The 19,121-nt window shown below is 39.9% G+C and overlaps 1 protein-coding gene across 1 annotated transcript; it reads right to left on the bottom strand.

Annotated features, from left to right (window-relative positions):
• Window positions 1-1,267: 1,267 nt before the first annotated feature.
• LOC132277478 (uncharacterized) lies at window positions 1,268-17,114 on the bottom strand. Its single transcript, XM_059779331.1, has 2 exons — window positions 16,751-17,114; window positions 1,268-1,398 (listed from the first exon to the last, which is right to left on the bottom strand). Exons 1-2 carry the CDS (start codon window positions 17,112-17,114, stop codon window positions 1,268-1,270), a joined length of 495 nt encoding a protein of 164 aa, XP_059635314.1.
• Window positions 17,115-19,121: the final 2,007 nt, after the last annotated feature.

Below are 19,121 nucleotides of genomic sequence, written 5' to 3'. Positions count from 1 at the left end.
GACTTTAAGTGGAGTAACTGACTCGTCCTCTCTAGGCCTCTTTTCTGCTTTCCTGGAGGTTGGGCGTTGTGGTGCAACTTCTTTTGGTTTGATCTTCATTTTGGTCTTCTCCTCCATCGCTACCATGGACATCTTCCTTATGTTGGCAGCTTCTTCCTCTTCCAAACACACAAATCCATCTGCTCTATCATTCAGCTCGTCCATGGTTCTTGGCGTACTCACCACTAGATTCGTGTGGAATGATGTTCCTCGAATCATGGCCAATTTGAACACTTGAACTGTGGTGGACGGATGGCACTCTATTACCATGCTCTTTACTAGGTTGAATTTGGTGAGGAAAGCTTGGAGACGTTCTCCTTTTAGCTATTTTATTGTAAACAGACTTGAAATATCCTTAGCCGGACACTTATTTTTGTAATACTGGCTTATGAATCTGTCGCATAGGTTCCAAAAGCTTTCCACCGAACCTCTTGCCAAGTTTTTAAACTAGTTGAGCGCTGGTCCGATCAGTCTTGTAGGAAAAATTTGCACATTAAAGGATCATTTCTGTGTTCAGAGCCATTTTTAGTTGAATATGGTAAACATGCTTGATCGGATCACTCGTTCCATCGAACAGAGTAAAAACCGGCATAGAAAACTTCCTTGGATTCGGAGCATTTAGGATCTCATTTGTAAATGGTGAATCAACAATCCGCGCCGCCGAATGGAGGACTTCATTCTCCCTCAGGAGTATATTTTGCTCAACAGATCTCTTGCCTGAACTTCTGTAGTCATACGTGGCCATTGACGGTCAGTAGAGCAAATCGAATGATCTTTCCTCTGTTGACTCCCTTTGCCATGATGCCGTAGCCTTATTGTGACCAAATTCCATAGCCTCCTCTCACCTAAGTTTTTTGTGATACGGATCGAACGACATAGATTCTTCTTGCCGGATCCTTTCACGATGCAGATCAATCTTTATGGCTTCTTTTCGCCTGATCCGTTCGCAATACGGATCGATCTCCATGGCTTCTTCTCACCTGATCCATTTGTGATGTGGATTGATCTCCATGGCTTTTTTTTGCTTGATTCGTTGGTGATATGGATCTAAATGGATAGATCCTTCTCGATCCTCTACATGATGGATATTTGGCGAAAAATCTTCTGGCCTGATCTCTTCGCGATGAAGATCTAGGTGAACGTTTCCTTCTTGTTCGCCCTGGTAAGCAACATTTGGTTGCAGAACTCTCACTCCTACTGGAGGCGGTCGTGGAATAACTGGAACTTCTCAACGCTCCATTCCGGCTCTAAATTCCGCATTCTCTTTTCTCAGAGCTTCAATCATGCTCATCAATTCGTCAAGCTTTGTGTCTTGTTCATTCTCTTGTGGACAAAAACTCTCTTCTCCTATCATCGTTCCTGATCATAGCAGAGTCATCAACCGATAAATCTTAATCAGATCTAAACTCTGCTAATGAGAATGTACCAGATCTGGCCTCGACCTGGCCAAATTCTGATCTCCTCTTGCTGGATCTGAATCTTTCTTGCCGTGAACTCATCAGTTCTAGCCTTCGTCAATCAGGATCAAACCTCTATAGAACAGATCACGATCTTGTAGATTCAAAATCCAATTTCCAAAGATCAAACTTCTACTTTGCAAATCAATCCTGATCCTTCGAAGGAACGATCAATTTACTTGCAGCGAGCTTGATGATCGACTGGATCCTTCCTTTGATTCCCACATACGGCGCCATTGAAGATGTAAAAAACACCTCTCTCTATTTGGAAAGAAAAGTTTTTACACTTCAAAAATATCTCAACCCCTTTTCCCTCTCTTTTCCTTCTATTTATAGGGATTTACAATTATTCTAAAAGCTTCCCATTTTACTCATCTTGTTGGGCCGTTTTGTTGAACTTTTTCTTTATACATGGACTAATTCCCTTCTCTTATAGATTGGGCCTGGAGATCGTCCTAATGAAGATTGGGCTTGATGGGACTCTGCCTAAACGGGTCAATTGCTCTTGCCCGAGTCATCCTTTAGTAATTTGGGTTGTGCCCGGCCCGGGTCATTTTTGGTATCTTCAGAAACATTCTTCAATATAGAAACACTCTTCAACCCTCTATCTTTGCCTGTGAAACTGAATAATGGATTCAGACCTTCTTTCACGTATATATATAGAGGGTTGGGACCGTTTCTAAACATTGCCAAGAGGAGACATGCTGGTTCCATCAACCAACACACCCCTCTGTAGATAAATAATAGTTATAAATTAAACTGTAATAATATGATACGTCACATCTCTTAAATATAGATAAAATTCTAAAATCATTTAAATAAAAGTTAAGATTAATTATATTAAGACCATTTTTTTTTCTTACATAACTATATAGTCCTTATATATATATATATATATACACACACACACACACACACACACGCACACACAAAAAGACTCTCACTGGACTATAAGGCGGCCTCAACCTAAATAGTAGGTAACATGCAATACGCACACATAATGGGCATGGGTACCATACTCTACCAGGGCATACATTATCCACTATATCCAGCTATGCATCCCAGGTAATATACGCGCCCTAACCACTGATTCTGAGGGCTCAAGCTTGGTGTACGGTCGTGTCAATACACCCAAATTGCATAATAAAAGTGTAGTGTGGCCAAGTTTAAATTTACAGAATGTCACTACCATTACTAACTAAAATATAGCAAAAGTGAGTAGGGATTGTCCCAAGGGATATGGAGTGTATGTTTGTTTGGAAATCAAGGTCAAATTAGTAGGTCGAATGATCAAAGATGGTTTGATTGGTTAATTAAACTATAATTTAAACTAAATAAAAACAATGTGAAGCAACTAGAATAAATGGAGTATAGAGAATATAAGAGAAAGGTCTTGAGACTTAGAGTTCACCACTAAGCATTGCCTTCCTAGACATTCAATGTTTAATGGATTATAGGGATTATATGTTGTAATTGAAAGTGTGTCATTAATTAAATTAACAAGTATGGATGGCCAAGTAAGTATACATTGTCTAGCCAAACTAGTGAATAGTACAACATATCAAATCAAGCCATTATTCCTTCTTTTAAGTCCACAATTAATGCACATCATGAAATTAGAGAAATATACTTCTTGCATTCATAAGTATAGAATATCAAAAAACAAGTATGGATTGTCCTCCCATCTAAGAAAGTAAGGCAGCTACACTACAACTAAGCTAGTGACATGAAAATTAAACTAATTAAGCAAAGGAGGAGGCACAATCTATCAAGAAATAAGTATAAATCATCAAACAAACCACAAAAGTAATCTATTTAAGCACTATACCTTGACCATTACTAGATTCATAGTATCAACACACATAGACATGCATCAATATCATAAAATCTAGAAATAAATACATGAACATTCATCCTAGCATACATAGACATATGGATAGAATTAAATGATCATTTGGAAGAATTAAACTACACAAATCATTGTAGAAACAAGATTTATATATATAAAAGATGTTAAGACAAACATTACAACACAAATCCCCTTTAATTACAAAGCATCAAGGTCTAGAAGGCAGGCTTAGGGCTATCTCTAGCCCCAAGAGAATGGTTTAGCCACTCGTTGATGATGTCATCCAACCTTTAAGGGCTATCTCCATGGTAGAAATAGTCTTCTTCTCCTTGGTGGAAACCCTAGATGAGTGGAAGAGCTCTCTCAAGATGGTGTATATCTCTCTCTCTCTCTAATCTCTAGACTCCTCTCTATAGTTGTATCTCTTATTTCCTTGGTTCCAAATAGCTAAAATCCTTATATAGGTAGCTCAAATGTCACACCCAATGGTCAGACCTCGTGTAATAGGACCTCCAAATGATTGCACCACAAGCACACTTTTTAATTGGTTGAAACTCTATTTTTTTCGCACTTGAGGAGGTTCGATCGATCATAAGGCTGGTTCAATCGATCGAACTAAAGCGGCGCCTTTTTGAAATAAAGACAAAGTTGAGATATTTTTGGGATATTTTGGGAAAAGGACAAAAGTGGTAGGTGGGGATAAGATAAAAAATGTTCGATCGATCGAATGAATGTTGCATCAATCGAAAAAGGAAATTTTTTGAGGATAAGGAGAAAAGGCTCGATCCATCTTGGCATGGTTGGAACAATCACTGTGTGATTGATCGGAGATTGGTTCGATCGATCGAAGAATGCTGTTTTTCACCACTTTGCCTCCACTTTGCTCCTTTCTTCCACTAAGCTTGAGATTGCATCTTTTATGCTTTAATTCAACTAAATTGACTTATTTTGGGGATAACTGCTTGAAAAGGGAAATAACATGAAATTAGACTAAAACGGGAAAATAAGATAAAATAAGGTCCTAGAATGTTTAAGCTTAAGGGGTTAAAATACGCCCTTTTTAGCGCTTATCACACCCCTGAACTTAAATATTGCTAGTCCCTAACAATGAACTATAAATGAAATAAAGAAATGAACAATAAACAACTACGAACTAGAAAGCAATAAAAGGATAACACCAATTTCGTAGGGAACATGATTGCATTTAGCATATGCAACAAGCCTTTTAATCCCCTAGGTTACCCTTAGTAGACGAGTGAAGTCTCATGAAGGTTTTCAGAAATGATACCCATAAACATTAAGCTCTTTCTCACTAAAGAGGCACCAAAATTCCAAACAAGCATTGGGAGAAAACTACCTCAAGTATGCAATTTTTCAACCATTTCTAAGTAATCTCCCAAAATCTCAACATTAAGCAAGCAAGGGTGGTCCTCCACACATCAAGACAATGATTAAGTAAATCAAAACAAATCTAGAATCCTTTTTAAGTGAACAGGCATCAAATATGTTGCTATCTAAGCCAACTAAAGAAATGATCACATCCGGTCTCAAACTAGCACACAAATCTAGTACCGATCATCAAGACAAAGAGTGGACCTTTTATTAAAGCTTTATTCATCTAGGTGCGCTTATTCTTTTCGCTCAATTTTTTTTTTTTTTTTTTTTTTTCTAATCCTAAGGATCAAAGATGGAAGCATAGTGCAATGTGTTAATCTATTAAGCTTTTTAGCGATCTATGAGGTCGAGCATTAGGTCATTGACTCCCAAACCGGACGACTTTAGGGCATTAGGTGTTTAAACACCCCTAAGGACTTACAAGCTCAAATCAACTAGGTTACAAATCAAAACAACCTCCATCTAATCATTTCCCACTTCTCACCTTTTGGGAGAAGTCCTTACCTTTTTTATTTGCTTTTGCAACAACATTTTTTTTTTTTTTTTCAAGTTCAATTATTAACCTAGAGTTTAGGCCCTCCACCTCTCGGCACGAGAAATTTAGTTCTTGATGAATCCCGGCTACTTAGTGAAAAGAGTTTGTTATCCACCTTTATCAAGTATGAAAGCTTTCAATGCACTACTAGCTCAATTGGGATATAACCAAATTAATAATTAACAAAGCATGTACCCCACAAATGAATGCTAGTATGCGCATGTGCTAGTGTAGAATTTTAGAGTGAATCTCAAAACAATCACAAAATCAAGATGATGTAAACCACGAGTGCAAGCATGATATCAATTTTTCAAAAAATTTACTCCTAAATGGCATCCACAAGGCATACAAGGAGTATTGGACTCTCAAGTCAAGCAATTTATAAATTCTAAGCAATATAGTCCTCAAAAGATCAAAATCATTGCTAAAATGGAATTAAGTCTCAAACTTAAGTAAAATGCAATAAAGTCACTTTATCCCCAAACTTAAACTGCACATTGTCCTCAATATGCAATGAGAACAATGGAAGAGATGGAAAGAATATACCGTGGTGGAAAAAACATGAGGCTCGATAGTGAACCCTTGGAAAAAGTGCACCCCCAAACTTGGAATCAACAACCTATTTGAATTCCCACACTAGCAAACTCACATCAAATTGCAAATCGGATTAAAAAAAAAAAAAAAACAAAAAAAAGAAAAAAAAAAAACTAACTCAAGCATTCTAAGGCAATATAGCACAAAATGAAAGAGGGATATGAGATCAAGCCTAAAAGAAAATATGAAAGTAGCATGACTACACATAAAGGTGCATTTTTTTTTTTTAGAACAAGAAAAGTAATAAAAAATAAAAAATAAAAATAAAAAGGAAATATGCAAAATGGGTGCTAAGTTTAACGTCTCTAGCAAGAAGGAATGCGATTTAAAATTAATTAATTTATTTATTTATTTATTTTGTAGAAACAACTATGAACTTCGATCGATCCAAGACCTGAAACCTGCAGAAAGCTTCGAGTGATACACAGAAAGATGATTTTTCAGAGTTCCAAAAATTTTCTAAGTATAGAACTAAGATCAATCGAAAATGAAACTAGATCGAACGAGGAAACTAGGATCGATCGGAGAAGAAAGTTCGAACGATACACAGAGAGATGAAATATGCAGGGAATCTTCGCATGATGGAACTGAGAGATGAGAGTATGTAGAGATAATGTTCAATCGATTGAACTTCTATTGTGATCGATCGAACAGGCAAGAATTCATGCATGTTTCATTGCACACTAATCCAAGCAAGTTAATGATGATGAGACACAGAGAATGAATGATACCAAAGGGGAAACAAATTGAACTCCCCTTGATAATATTGTCGTGACCCGAGTTTTTTAACCCAATACGTCAGCGATGACCCGAATGTTGACCCAGTAACGGATTCAAAATGCAAAAGCAAAAGATGAAACCATAGTCCTATGAGATAAAAATCATCTCTAAGACACCAATGTGACATTCCATGATGTCACAGAACTTAAGGAGAGCGAAGAGGAAACTAGAGTTAAAACGGGCAAAATCCTTCAATGAAGGGCAAAATGGTCAATTCACAAATGAGAGGAGAAAATTGACTCTAAACAAGTCAAACAAGGTGAATAAAACCTAATATAATCATTTCATAACATTCCAAGAGGTTCTAAGAACATTGGCCAAGAATCCCACAAAATGTCCTTTCCCGATTTAGGCGAAAACTGACCCTACCTCACTAAAACATGAATATCTCTCACTGTGTTTTGAATCTAAGGATAAGATTGGTACCATTGGAAATTTGACTCAACATCTTTGAGTTTAGGCTCAAGAATCACCCCATTTGGATTAGAAACGAAGAGGTTATGGCCTTTAGAAGTTGGACTATCAGTGCTAAAACCTAACCGGAAGCTGTGTGCGAGTTCAAGCTATTTCGGTTGACCGAAATAGAGTTTTCTGTCGACCGAAATAGAGTTTTGGTCGACTGAACTGGACAAAATGTTTTTTGAAAACATGTTTTTAAGTGTTGGTTGGTTCAGTAGACCAAATTGAAGCATCGGTCGACCGAAATAGGCCATCGGTCGACCGAAATAGGACCAAACAGTGAAAATGGCTACTAGAAATGCTGCTGTAAGGCCTGCTATATGCCTAAGGTGTTAAGGTTCAACCCATACTTTGAATCCCCTCATGAATTGGTTCAAAATGAAAGTTTAAATGTGATTTTCAATGAGATTTGAGTATGTGAACATGTCAACAAGCTTCATATGCATATTTAAATGTAAAACAATGGCTCCTAGCCTCATACATATTCATTACAAGATTTTCATACAACAAACCTCCAAAATTGGTAAAAGTACATTTTTATAACAAAAGTTGGTACCAAATGGATACAACTACTAATATAAACAAGCTTGGCCCTTGGCCTCCATACATACATGCTTCTAATATCAAGAGTAAGTACTTGGGTATCATTACACATCAAGAAAGCTATATAAGCTTCTAAAATACCATACACCGGTATACAAAATATGGCATCAAAAGTAAAGCATGCTAAACACTTGCATGTCAAGATACAAAAATGTTTCAAATTACTCATAAGCCTCTAAAGATGATAAGCATCCAAGAACATAGTCTCCTTACCTAAAAAACAACCCAAACCACTAGGGTGAGTAATCAAGTTACTCGTAGGAAGAAGCATATGTGTATACCCTAAAGTTTCAATATCATTGCAAGATCAATATAGACGAATACAAGGGAGCATTCCACTTAACGTCTATGTTCAAGGTGTTCTAAGGGATCATCTTAAGTTAACTTAAATATTCCTTAGCAACACATATCAATATCAATGTACTTAACAACATCAATTCGCCAATAACAAAAATCACAAGTTACAATTAAGCATTGGTTGTCAACTTGGAATTTAATGCAAAATCAATTAGTGGAATACTTGGACATCACGTCTCGGACTAAACCAAGATCAAAATGGTTATTCCGAGCATTAACCCACTGGGAAGACTACCCTAGTGCGCACTATCTCAATTAGGGAAAACTCATACCTCCCGCACTAGAGCCAAACTCTAGCCATATCATTTGTAACAATACTAGAATTTAGCATACTACAAAATTATATAATCCTTCTACACATGTGAAAATACTAGAATTTAGCATACTACTAAATTATATAATCCTTCTACATATGGTTTATACATATCATACATGCTTAAATCAATAAACCCTAAGTCAAGAAGTGAGAGTTTCTTATAATATGCAAAACTATCATATTAAAAGCATGTATACAATATATATTAAATCCCACAGATTATAAAACACTTAAAATATAAACATACTACCACCCCTACCTCAATAGAGAATTGAATCTCTATAATTCAAGTAACCAAGCTCAAAATGGAAAATAAGTTTAGGGGGAGGAGAGTGAGGGGAAACTTTTGTGTTCCAAGGTTTTAAGTCTAGGGTGAATGGAAGGAGGCCAAAAATGAAGTCAAAGCTATTAACCAAGCTTTTCTCCAAGAGTGGCTAGGTTAGGGTTCTTAGAGAACAAGTGAAAATGAAAGGGATAAAGTGAAAATGGTGAGTGGAAGGTCTAGAAATCCTCCACTCACTATGTGTTCTTACACTACCTCTCGCACACACGCAATGCAAGACTTATTTTGGTGCCTACACTTGTCACAAATCCAAGGCTCCTTCCTAGGCTTAATCCTAAGCCTACACTTGTCAACCATCTAAGCCAACAAGTGCTACAATCCTAGGCCAACAGGTGGGTGAATCTCCACCATTCAAATGTCAAGAGGTTATACATCCAAGTCACTCCACCCCACTGTCAACAAGTGGCACCATGAGAATGTGACACTTATCACATTTTCTAAAAATTGTAAAAAGGTCCTTTTTGAAAATATCTTCCAAAATAATTTGCAAAATGGTCCCCAAGACGAAAAATAATTACTTTATGTAATTACACAAAAACCCCAAAAATAAAGAATAATTATAATAAAGTATGCATCCATGCCCTTTATGAAAAAGTAAGTAACTAGAATGTATTTTCTACAAAAGTAAAAATACAAATGTCATGGAAATCAAATAACATGAATGCATGTAAAACTGGAATCAAATCCGAGCACAAAAAGTGAGGTTATACAAGGAAAATGATAAACGGGAAAAAGACGAAATAGGGAAAAGACAAAAAAAAAAAAAAAAATTGCCGAAAAGGGAAAAGGAGGAAAAAGATTGGGTCATTACAACCTACCCTCCTTAAAAGGATTTCATCCCCGAAATCGAGTCGTACCTGAAAGAAAGAACAAATGGGGATATAGAGAGCGAACCTCCTGTTCGAGCTCCCAGGTAGCCTCCTCAACGCCGTAATGTCTCCACAAGACCTTAACCAACATAATGGTCTTGGTCCGCAAGACCTACTCCCGTGAAACAAGAATCTGGACTGGACCCTCCTCATAGGTCACATCCTCATCAACAACAACATCTGTCCATCGTAAGACATGCGATGGATCCGGCTCGTACTTCCTCAACATAGATACGTGAAAGACGTCGTGAACCCTATCCAAGTCTGGCAGCAATACCAAACGATAAGCAACTTCACCAACACGCTCCAAAATCTGAAATGGTCTAATGAACCTGGAAGACAACTTGCCCGTTTGCCGAAATCTCAGAAGTCCCTTCCGTGGAGAAATCTTGAGAAAGACGTGGTCCCCTACCTCAAAAGACAAGCATCTCCTCCTCTTGTCAGCATAACTCTTCTGCCGGCTCTGAGCTATAGCCAACCGCTACCAAATCAACTTAATCTTTTCTGTAGTCTCAAATACAATATCGGGACCTAAGGCGATTGTATTACCTACCTCGGTCCAACAAACTGGAGATCTGCAAGGTCTGTCATACAATGCCTCAAAAGGTGCCATATCGATACTGGCCTGGTAGCTATTGTTGTAGGCAAACTCCACTAAAGGTAAATAGTCTTCCCAACTACCCCCAAAATCTAAAATGCAAGCCTGTAGCATATCCTCCAATATTTGAATGTTACGCTCCGACTGACCATTAGTCTGAGGATGGAATGCTGTGCTGAAATGAAGCCCTATGTCAATAGCCTCCTGAAAACTCTACCAAAAGTAAGATGTAAACCTGGGATCCCTATCCGAAACATTGGATACCAGAACCCCGTGAAGCCTGACAATCTGCCCCACATACAGTCCACTAAGCCTCTCTGCATCATCTGTCACTTCCATAGGCAAAAAGTGAGTCGTCTTAGTTAATCTGTCAATAATGACCCAAACAGCATCATTGTGACGGCCCAAGTTTTGTAAACCCGGTGCGTTAGTGACGACCAAAAGATGACCCGATAACGGATCCGAAATGCGGAAGCGAAAGGTGAAACAACGGTCTCTAGAGATACAATGCGTCTCAAAGACACCAATGTGACCCTCAATGAGGTCATGGAACCCAAAGGAAAACCAATGCGGAAGAGTCGTTTCAAAAATGGACAAAAAGGAACCTAGGGGCAAAATGGTCATTTTAAAAAAAAATGGATTCAAGTGCTATCGAGCACACCATTGGGAAGACAATGAAAAATTAAAAAAAAAAAAAACTCACTTGATTTGGAGTCCGGATGAGGGAGAAAGGTCAAAAATAAAATCGACGTCACGGCGGCCCGACGAAGGCCGTGACAGCTACAGTGCCGTCACCCACTACTGCTGCAACTGAGAGTAAAAACGGGCATCTAAACGGACTTTTCTGGAAAAACTCAAAGAAGAAACCCCCCTAAAATCAAGTTTTCTACCTGACATATGAACGGAAACCAAAAAACTGCATTGCAAAAGGTCCAAAATACCCTCAAGAAAATCAGGTCTAGAGGTCAAAAATCGTTCCAAGCTACTGCCCAAAGAAAGGAAATAGGGCTTCGGAAGGTTTTTAAATTGCCTAAATTGAAAATGCAATCTTAAAATACACCCACAAGACCCCCGGAAGTTTCGGATCGGTCGTCACGCTTTTCAAAAAAAAGTTGATGAATAGTACCAAGTATATTTGCACTAAAGTCGGCAAAAACCTGGCAGCAATGATTTTCCGGAAAAAAATCAATTTTTGAGGGCCAAGATGGAAGTTTCTAGAAAAACACAAAGAAGAAACCCCCCTCAAAATTGAGTTTTCTATGTGACTCTTAAGGAAAAATGAAAAAAACGCATTTTGAAATACCCGAAATTCCCCTAGAACAGAATAGGGTAAAACTCCCTAAAAATGCTACTTAGAGTCTTTGTTTCATCAAGGATGGTTTTGTTTGCCAAAGTGAGCAAGCAAGCATATGTAATGTGATAAGATAGATGTGTTGCAATGGCCTATGGCCTCATGGCATGTCATATGCAAAATAGAACCCTTCAATGCATTAATCCACATATCTTCCATAGGCAACAATGAAGTTCAAAGTTAGCATACATTTCACGTAAGTGTATTTGGCCCTTGGCCTCATTACAACCACATTCTAAGAGTGTCAAAAGGTGCACTTAAGTGCATATTACATAACTTAGACAATAAGTACAAGTTTTATCAAAGTAAGCAAAAGTAGGACAAGATATGCTAACATGTGCATATTCTATGTCATCAAAATATACTTCAAGAACTCTAATGAGTCTAAGAATACTGTGCATCCCACACTAAGGCTTCTTTACCTGCAAAACACCCATTAACTTAGGGGTGAGTAAACAAGTTTACTCGTAGGGAATGCATAGGTTTATCTTTATACCAAGTTACAATCCAATACCATTTAATTTATGCTATCAAGTGACAATAGAACTTTCAACATAACACAATGAGATGTAATTTTACAAAGTTAACAACTTGGAATTTAAATGCAAAATCAGACCAAAATGGATACTTGGACGTCACGCCGGATCAAACCGACAATGTGGTTACTTTAGGGTTACTAGCCCATGAGTAACCTCCCTATGTGCGCACTAGACTTGTAGAGGGACTTTCCCCCGTACTAGAACCATGCCCTAGCCATAGTCATAACAACGACATCCCCAAGTTTTCAAAATCAACATTTTGTGCACATTACATATATGTATCAACATAACATGTATATATACAATGTAAAGCCATCAACATGCACAAATCAATTTTAGAAACACAATACATGCCCTAAGTTCTCAACTAAAATGGCATGAAGAACATTGAATGATCATTATGCTATTTGCCACTAATTACAACAATATCATTCAACAACAAGAACATAACCTCACAAGTATGATATAAGTTAAAAATCATAATTTAAACAATTTAATAAAACAACTAAATTCCCTAGATTTCACTTCTCATCCAAACATGCTCAATTTAATATATATTGTAGTACATGTCATGGTTATTATATAAATCACTTCAAAAATTGATTTAAGTCATGGGAGCATATAAATAAAAATTAATTAAATTAATTCATTAATCCCTCTAGATTTTAAAACAACTCTAAATGACCTCAAATTAACATAAGTTATGAATCAAGCCATGGTCATGTTATTTATCAAGTTTAAAGTGAATTACATACAAGTCACAATTAATCATTTATTTCTCATTTTAATACAAGACAAACATATAACTTAGATATCACTATAGGAACAAATAAAATCACTTAGAAGATAAATGATAACACCCCCTACCTCAATAGAGAATTGAATCTCTATAATCCAAGCAACCAAGCTCAAAATGGAAAACAAGTTTAGGGTTAATAAAGAGGGGAGTGAGAGGAAGCTTTTGTCTTCCAAGGTTTTATGTCTAAGGTGAGTGGAAGGAGGCCAAAATGAAGAAAAAAACTATTAACCAAGCTTTTCTCTAATGGTGGTTAGGTTATGATTCTTGAAGACAAGTGAAAATGAAAATGATAAAGTGTAAAATGGTGAGTGGAAGGGCTAGAAATCATCCACTCACTATGTGCTCTTACACTACCTCTCTCACACACATAATGCAAGCCTACACTTGTCATGAGTCTATGGTTCATTCCTAGGCTTAATCTTAAGCCTACACTTGTCTCCATCCTATGTAAACTTCCAAGACTTAATATTGAACCTACATTTGTCAACCATCCATGCCAACAAGTGTACCAATCCTAGGCCAACAAGTGGGTGAATCTCCACCCTCCACATGTCATCATCCAACGCATCAAAGTGTTTCCATACAAATGTCAACAAGTGGACCAATGAGAGTGTGACACTTGTTACACTTTCCGGAAATTGCAAACAAGTCCTTTTTGAAAATATCTTCTAAATTAAATTGCAAAATGGTCCCTAAGACGAAAAATAATTACTTTACTTAATTACCCAAAAACCCCTCAAGTTATGGATAATTACAAAAAGTCTTGTTTTCATGACTTTTACAAAGAAAGTAACCATTTAATATGCATTTCTACAAAAGTAAAAATGTAGATATCATGGAATTTAAATACCATGAATGCATGCAAAATCGGAATCAAATCCGAGCACAACAAGTAAGGTTAGGCAAGGAAAAATGAAAGAAACGGGAAAAAGACGAAATAGGGAAAAGACAAAATAGGAAAAAGACGAAAAAAGAAAATCGCCAAAAATGGAAAAGGAGGAAAAAGGCCGAGTCATTACAACCTACCCTCCTTAAAAGGATTTTGTCCCCGAAATCGAGTCGTACCTGAAAAGGAGAACAAATGGAGATACCGTGAGCGAACCTCCTGTTCGAGCTCCCAGTTAGCCTCCTCAACACCGTAATGTCTCCACAAGACCTTAGCCAATGGAATGGTCTTGGTCCGCAAGACCTGCTCCAGTGAATCAAGAATCTGGACCGGACCTTCCTCGTAGGTCACATCCTCATCAACAACCGTATCAGTCCACCGCAGAACATGCGATGGGTCCGGCTCATACTTCCTCAACATAGAGACATGAATGACATCGTGAACCCTATCTAGGTCTGGCGGCAATGCCAAACGATAAGCAACTTCACCGACGCGCTCCAAAATCTCAAATGGTCTGATGAACCTAGGCGACAACTTGCCAGTCTGTCGAAATATTAGGAGCCCCTTACGTGGAGAAATCTTAAGAAAGACATGATCCCCTACCTCAAAAGACAATGATCACCTCCTCCTGTTAGCATAACTCTTCTGTCTACTCTGTGCGGTAGCCAACCGCTGCCGAATCAACTTGATCTTCTCTGTAGTCTCAATAACAATGTCGGGACCTAAGGCAACAGTATCATCGACCTCGGTCCAACAAACTGGAGATCTGCAAGGTCTGCCATACAACGCCTCAAAAGGTGCCATGCCAATACTGGCCTGGTAACTGTTGTTGTAGGCAAACTCAACCAAAGGCAAGTAGTCCTCCCAACTACCCCCAAAATCCAAGATACAAGCCCGCAACATATCCTCCAATACCTGAATGGTGCGTTCCGACTGTCCATCAGTTTGAGGATGGAATGTCGTACTAAAATGAAGCCCCGTGTCAAGAGCCTCCTGAAAACTCTGCCAAAAGTAAGAGGTGAACCGCGGATTCCTATCCGAAACAATGGATACAAAAACCCCGTGAAGCTTGCCAATCTGTCTCACATACAGTCCACTCAGTCTCTCTGCACTATCTGTCATTGCCATTGGTAAGAAATAAGCCGTCTTAGTCAACCTGTCAACTATGACCCAAACGGCATCATTCCCTGCCTGAGACCTCGGAAATCCTGTCACGAAATCCATAGTGATATGCTCCCATTTCCACTCAGCTACTGGTAATGGTTGCAACAATCCTGCCGGTCGCTGATGCTCTGCCTTCACTTGTTGACAAGTAAGGCATCGAGCCACGAATTATGAAACATCCTGTTTCATGCCCTGCCACCAAAACTGTCGTCGCAGATTGTGATACATCTTTGTACCACCAGGATGAACTGCGAGCCTAGAGTGGTGGAAATCCCGAAGAACGTCCTCACGACAAGACAATGGAACAAACATCATCCCCTTGTACCTGAGACCACCGTTTGAATATAAGGTCCAGCCCTCTACATTCTCGCAGCCTAAAATCCGAACATGGATGGCTTTCATCTCCTCATCCTCCAACTGTGCCTCAATAACTCTGCTAACAAGTGCCGGTTGAGCCACAAGGCTAAACAAAATAGCCGGTGAAACATCCTCATAACACTGTAAACCAAGATCTGCAAGCTCTTCTAGCATCTTCCATCTATGAAGGGAAATGCTAGCAAGAGTTCCCCGTGACTTCCTACTCAGTGCATCGGCCACCACATTGGCCTTACCCGGGTGATACTGTAATTCAAAATCGTAATCCTCCATAAACTCAACCCATCTGCGCTGTCTCAAGTTCAAATCCTTCTGAGAGAAGAGATACTTGAGACTCTTGTGGTCGGAGAAAACTTCAAACTTCTCCCCGTACAAATAGTGTCTCCACCCCTTCAGGACAAAGATAACTGCTGCTAACTCCAAATCATGTGTTGGATAGTTCAACTCGTGAGTCTTCAACTATCGAGACCCATAAGCAACCACCCGCTCTATCTGCATCAAGACACAACCCAAACCTTCTCGTGAAGCATCACAAAAGAACACATAACCTAAACCACGTTCAGGAATGATCAAAACTGGAGCCGATGTCAACCTGACCTTTAACTCCTGAAAAGCAAACTCACATGCCTCGTTCCATACGAACTTGACCCCCTTGCGGGTAAGTCGAGTCATAGGTGCTGCTAAACAAGAGAAATCCCGAACAAATCTCCGGTAATAGCCGGCTAGGCCAAGAAAACTTCGAATCTCAAACACTGTCTTTGGACGCTCCCAATCCATCACTGACTCAATCTTCGTTGGATCCACTGCAACGCCGCCCCTTGACACAACATGTCCAAGGAACTTCACTTCTGGTAGCCAAAATTCACATTTCTCGAACTTAGCATACAACCGATTATCCCTAAGGATCTGCAACACTGTCCTCAAATGATACTCATGCTCCTCCACCGAAGCTGAGTATACAAGAATGTCATCAACAAAGACTACAACGAACTGATCAAGATGGTCACTAAATACACGGTTCATTAAGTCTATAAAAGCTGCTGGAGCATTGGTCAAACCAAATGGCATCACTAGAAACTCATAATGGCCATACCGTGTGCGAAAAGCGGTCTTGGATACATCCTCATCCTTAACCCTAAACTGATAGTAACCCAATCTCAGATCAATCTTCGAAAAGCATGTCGCTCCCTTCAACTGATCAAACAAGTCATCAATCCTAGGCAAAGGATACCTGTTCTTGATTGTGACATAGTTCAGCTTACGATAATCGATGCAAAGTCTCAAAGACCCATCCTTCTTCTTTGCAAAAAGAACCGGTGCTCCCCAGGGTGAAGTACTAGGACGAATAAAGCCCTTAGCTTTCAAATCATCCAATTGAGCTTTCAGCTCATCAAGCTCAACCGGTGCCATACGGTATGGTGCCATAGAAATAGGTGCAGTACCGGGAATGACATCGATGGCAAAGACAACCTCCCGAAGAGGAGGGAGTTCTGTCAACTCCTCCGGGAAGACATCCAGAAACTCGTCTACAACTGTCGAAAAAACACGGCCTAGACTGCTACCCTCGTCAACTAACAGGCTAGCCAAGTAGGACCTGTGGCAACTCCAGTCACCGATGCTGAAAATCATCATCGGGTGGGAATCGCTCCGATCTCCCATGAAGTGAAAACAATCCCCCGCGGGAGTGCAAATAGACACTCGCCCACGGAAGTAATCAATCGTGGCCCGAAAGAAAGATAACCAGTCCATCCCAAGAATGACGTCAAAACCCATCATGTCGAAAACAACAAAATCAAACTCCAACATCCGTCCAGCTATCTCGATAGCACAACCCCGACAAACACGGTCCAAAAACACTGGACCACCAACTGGTGTGTCAATACAAAGGAAACCATCCCGCTGCGTGACCTCCAGACCCAAAGAATGTGCAAATGATGCAGATATGAATGAATGTGATGCACCTGTGTCAACAAGAACTCTAGCCCAAGAACTAAAAATTGGAAATATACCTCGAACTGTAGAAGTCCCTGCGGAGGTATCGGCCTGTGGCAGTGCTTAAGCTCGTCCCTGAGCCCCTGATTGCTGTGAACTACCCTGCTGAGCTGACTGATGTCTGGAAGCAGTAGGTGTAGGGTTCCTACCTAGATACGAACTGACTGGTGCAACTGGCTGTGGTGCTTGAGGCACCCTGAAACCTGACTATGCAACTGTCAACTGTGCCGATGTGGCCTGTGGGCCTGCGCCACTCTGTGCCCTGTTCTGTAGGTGCGGACACTCCCTCTTGAAATGTCCAGGCTGCTTGCAGTAATTGCAAACCCCCTGAAGTCTCTGCGTCGAAGCTGAAGACTTACTAGTCTGAGAACGACTGCCCTGAGACTGTAACTGTGGGCAACGAGGCTTGATGTGCCCCGGCTGCTGACAGTGGTGACAAATGACTCCCCAGGCTGACCCCGAAGATACTAGACCTGCAGATGTAGACCGAGCCTGCTGTGACTGTCCCTGAGTGCGTGAACTGTCCCCAGCCTTAGCCTTCTTCCACTGACCCCCAACGAATACTGATGAAGCCTCTCCACGTGGCTGCTTATATGAACCCTTGATCCTAAGCTGATCTCGGTCCTCTACCTCAACTAGCATAGCCTTCTGTACTACCTACCCATAAGTCCTCAGATCCAACACTAAAATTCATGGCCTAATATCAAGATGTAACCCATCCTGAAACTTTTTCGCCCTGAGCTCATCGGTGGCTACCATCTCTGGTGCATAGCAGGAAAGAGAAGTGAAGCGTGTCTCATACTCAATGACATTCATCCTGCCCTGATAGACACCTGTAAACTGCACTCTCATATCATGCCTCATAGCCATTGGAAAGAAGCGGTCAAAGAACAATATCCTGAACTCCTCCCAAGTCATCACCTCCACATCGTGGATATTGGTCATAGACTCCACCAGATATCGGCATCTCCCATGAACATAGAGGCTGTCAAGGATATCCTCAATCGGTCTATAGGTACTGCCATGCTATCGAGCTTGCGTACCATGAGATCAAACCATGCCTCTGAAGCAAGCGGATCCATACTTCCTGCAAACTGGTCGATCTTAACCCTCTGTAACTTCATGAAGTAGTCCAATGCCTCATTAGCAACTGGTGCCGGTGCTGGTGCCGGTACTGGAATCTGTATCCCCGCCATTTACTGGCGAAACATCGCCTGAATGGACTCTGACATCCCCAGAGCCACTCCCTGTGCAATTTACTCCTCGTAAGTCGGAGCTCGTGGTGGATTTGGACCCGTGCCATGAACTGGAATCCTAGGCCTCCCTGGACCCCTCGTAAACTCGGTGTCATCCACCTGCTCCCCAACGCCCTGACGCGAAGACTCCCCACGTGTGACAACCATGATGCTAAACATATGCAATGAAAGAGGTCAACAATAACATAAGTTATTATGACCGAATGCAACTCGTACTATGAAAGTAAGAAATACGAAGCAAGATGAGGTATGTAACATACGGTCATGATAAGGCAATCAAGGAAGGCTGTTTAAACAGTTAAGCACTTAAGCAATATGTTAAACAAGGATGCTTCTTAAACATATAAGCATACAAACATAGAGACATATCATAATAACAAGTATGTCACCAAGAAACATGTAATCATGTTAGAATGCCAAAAACATGTTATCAAATGTATGCTAATAAATCAAAGTACACTAACAAAAGCATGCTATGCACCCAAAACCCATCGTCCTAAGGTTTTCGAACCTAGGAGCTCTAATACCACTTGTGACGGCCCAAGTTTTGTAAACCCGGTGCGTC

The sequence above is a fragment of the Cornus florida genome, unplaced genomic scaffold (genome assembly GCF_030987335.1).
Source record: "Cornus florida cultivar Cherokee Brave unplaced genomic scaffold, ASM3098733v1 CherokeeBrave_3.0.0_Hap2_Chr10, whole genome shotgun sequence".
Lineage (NCBI taxonomy): Eukaryota > Viridiplantae > Streptophyta > Magnoliopsida > Cornales > Cornaceae > Cornus > Cornus florida.
This window is presented reverse-complemented; position numbering and strand designations above follow the sequence as displayed.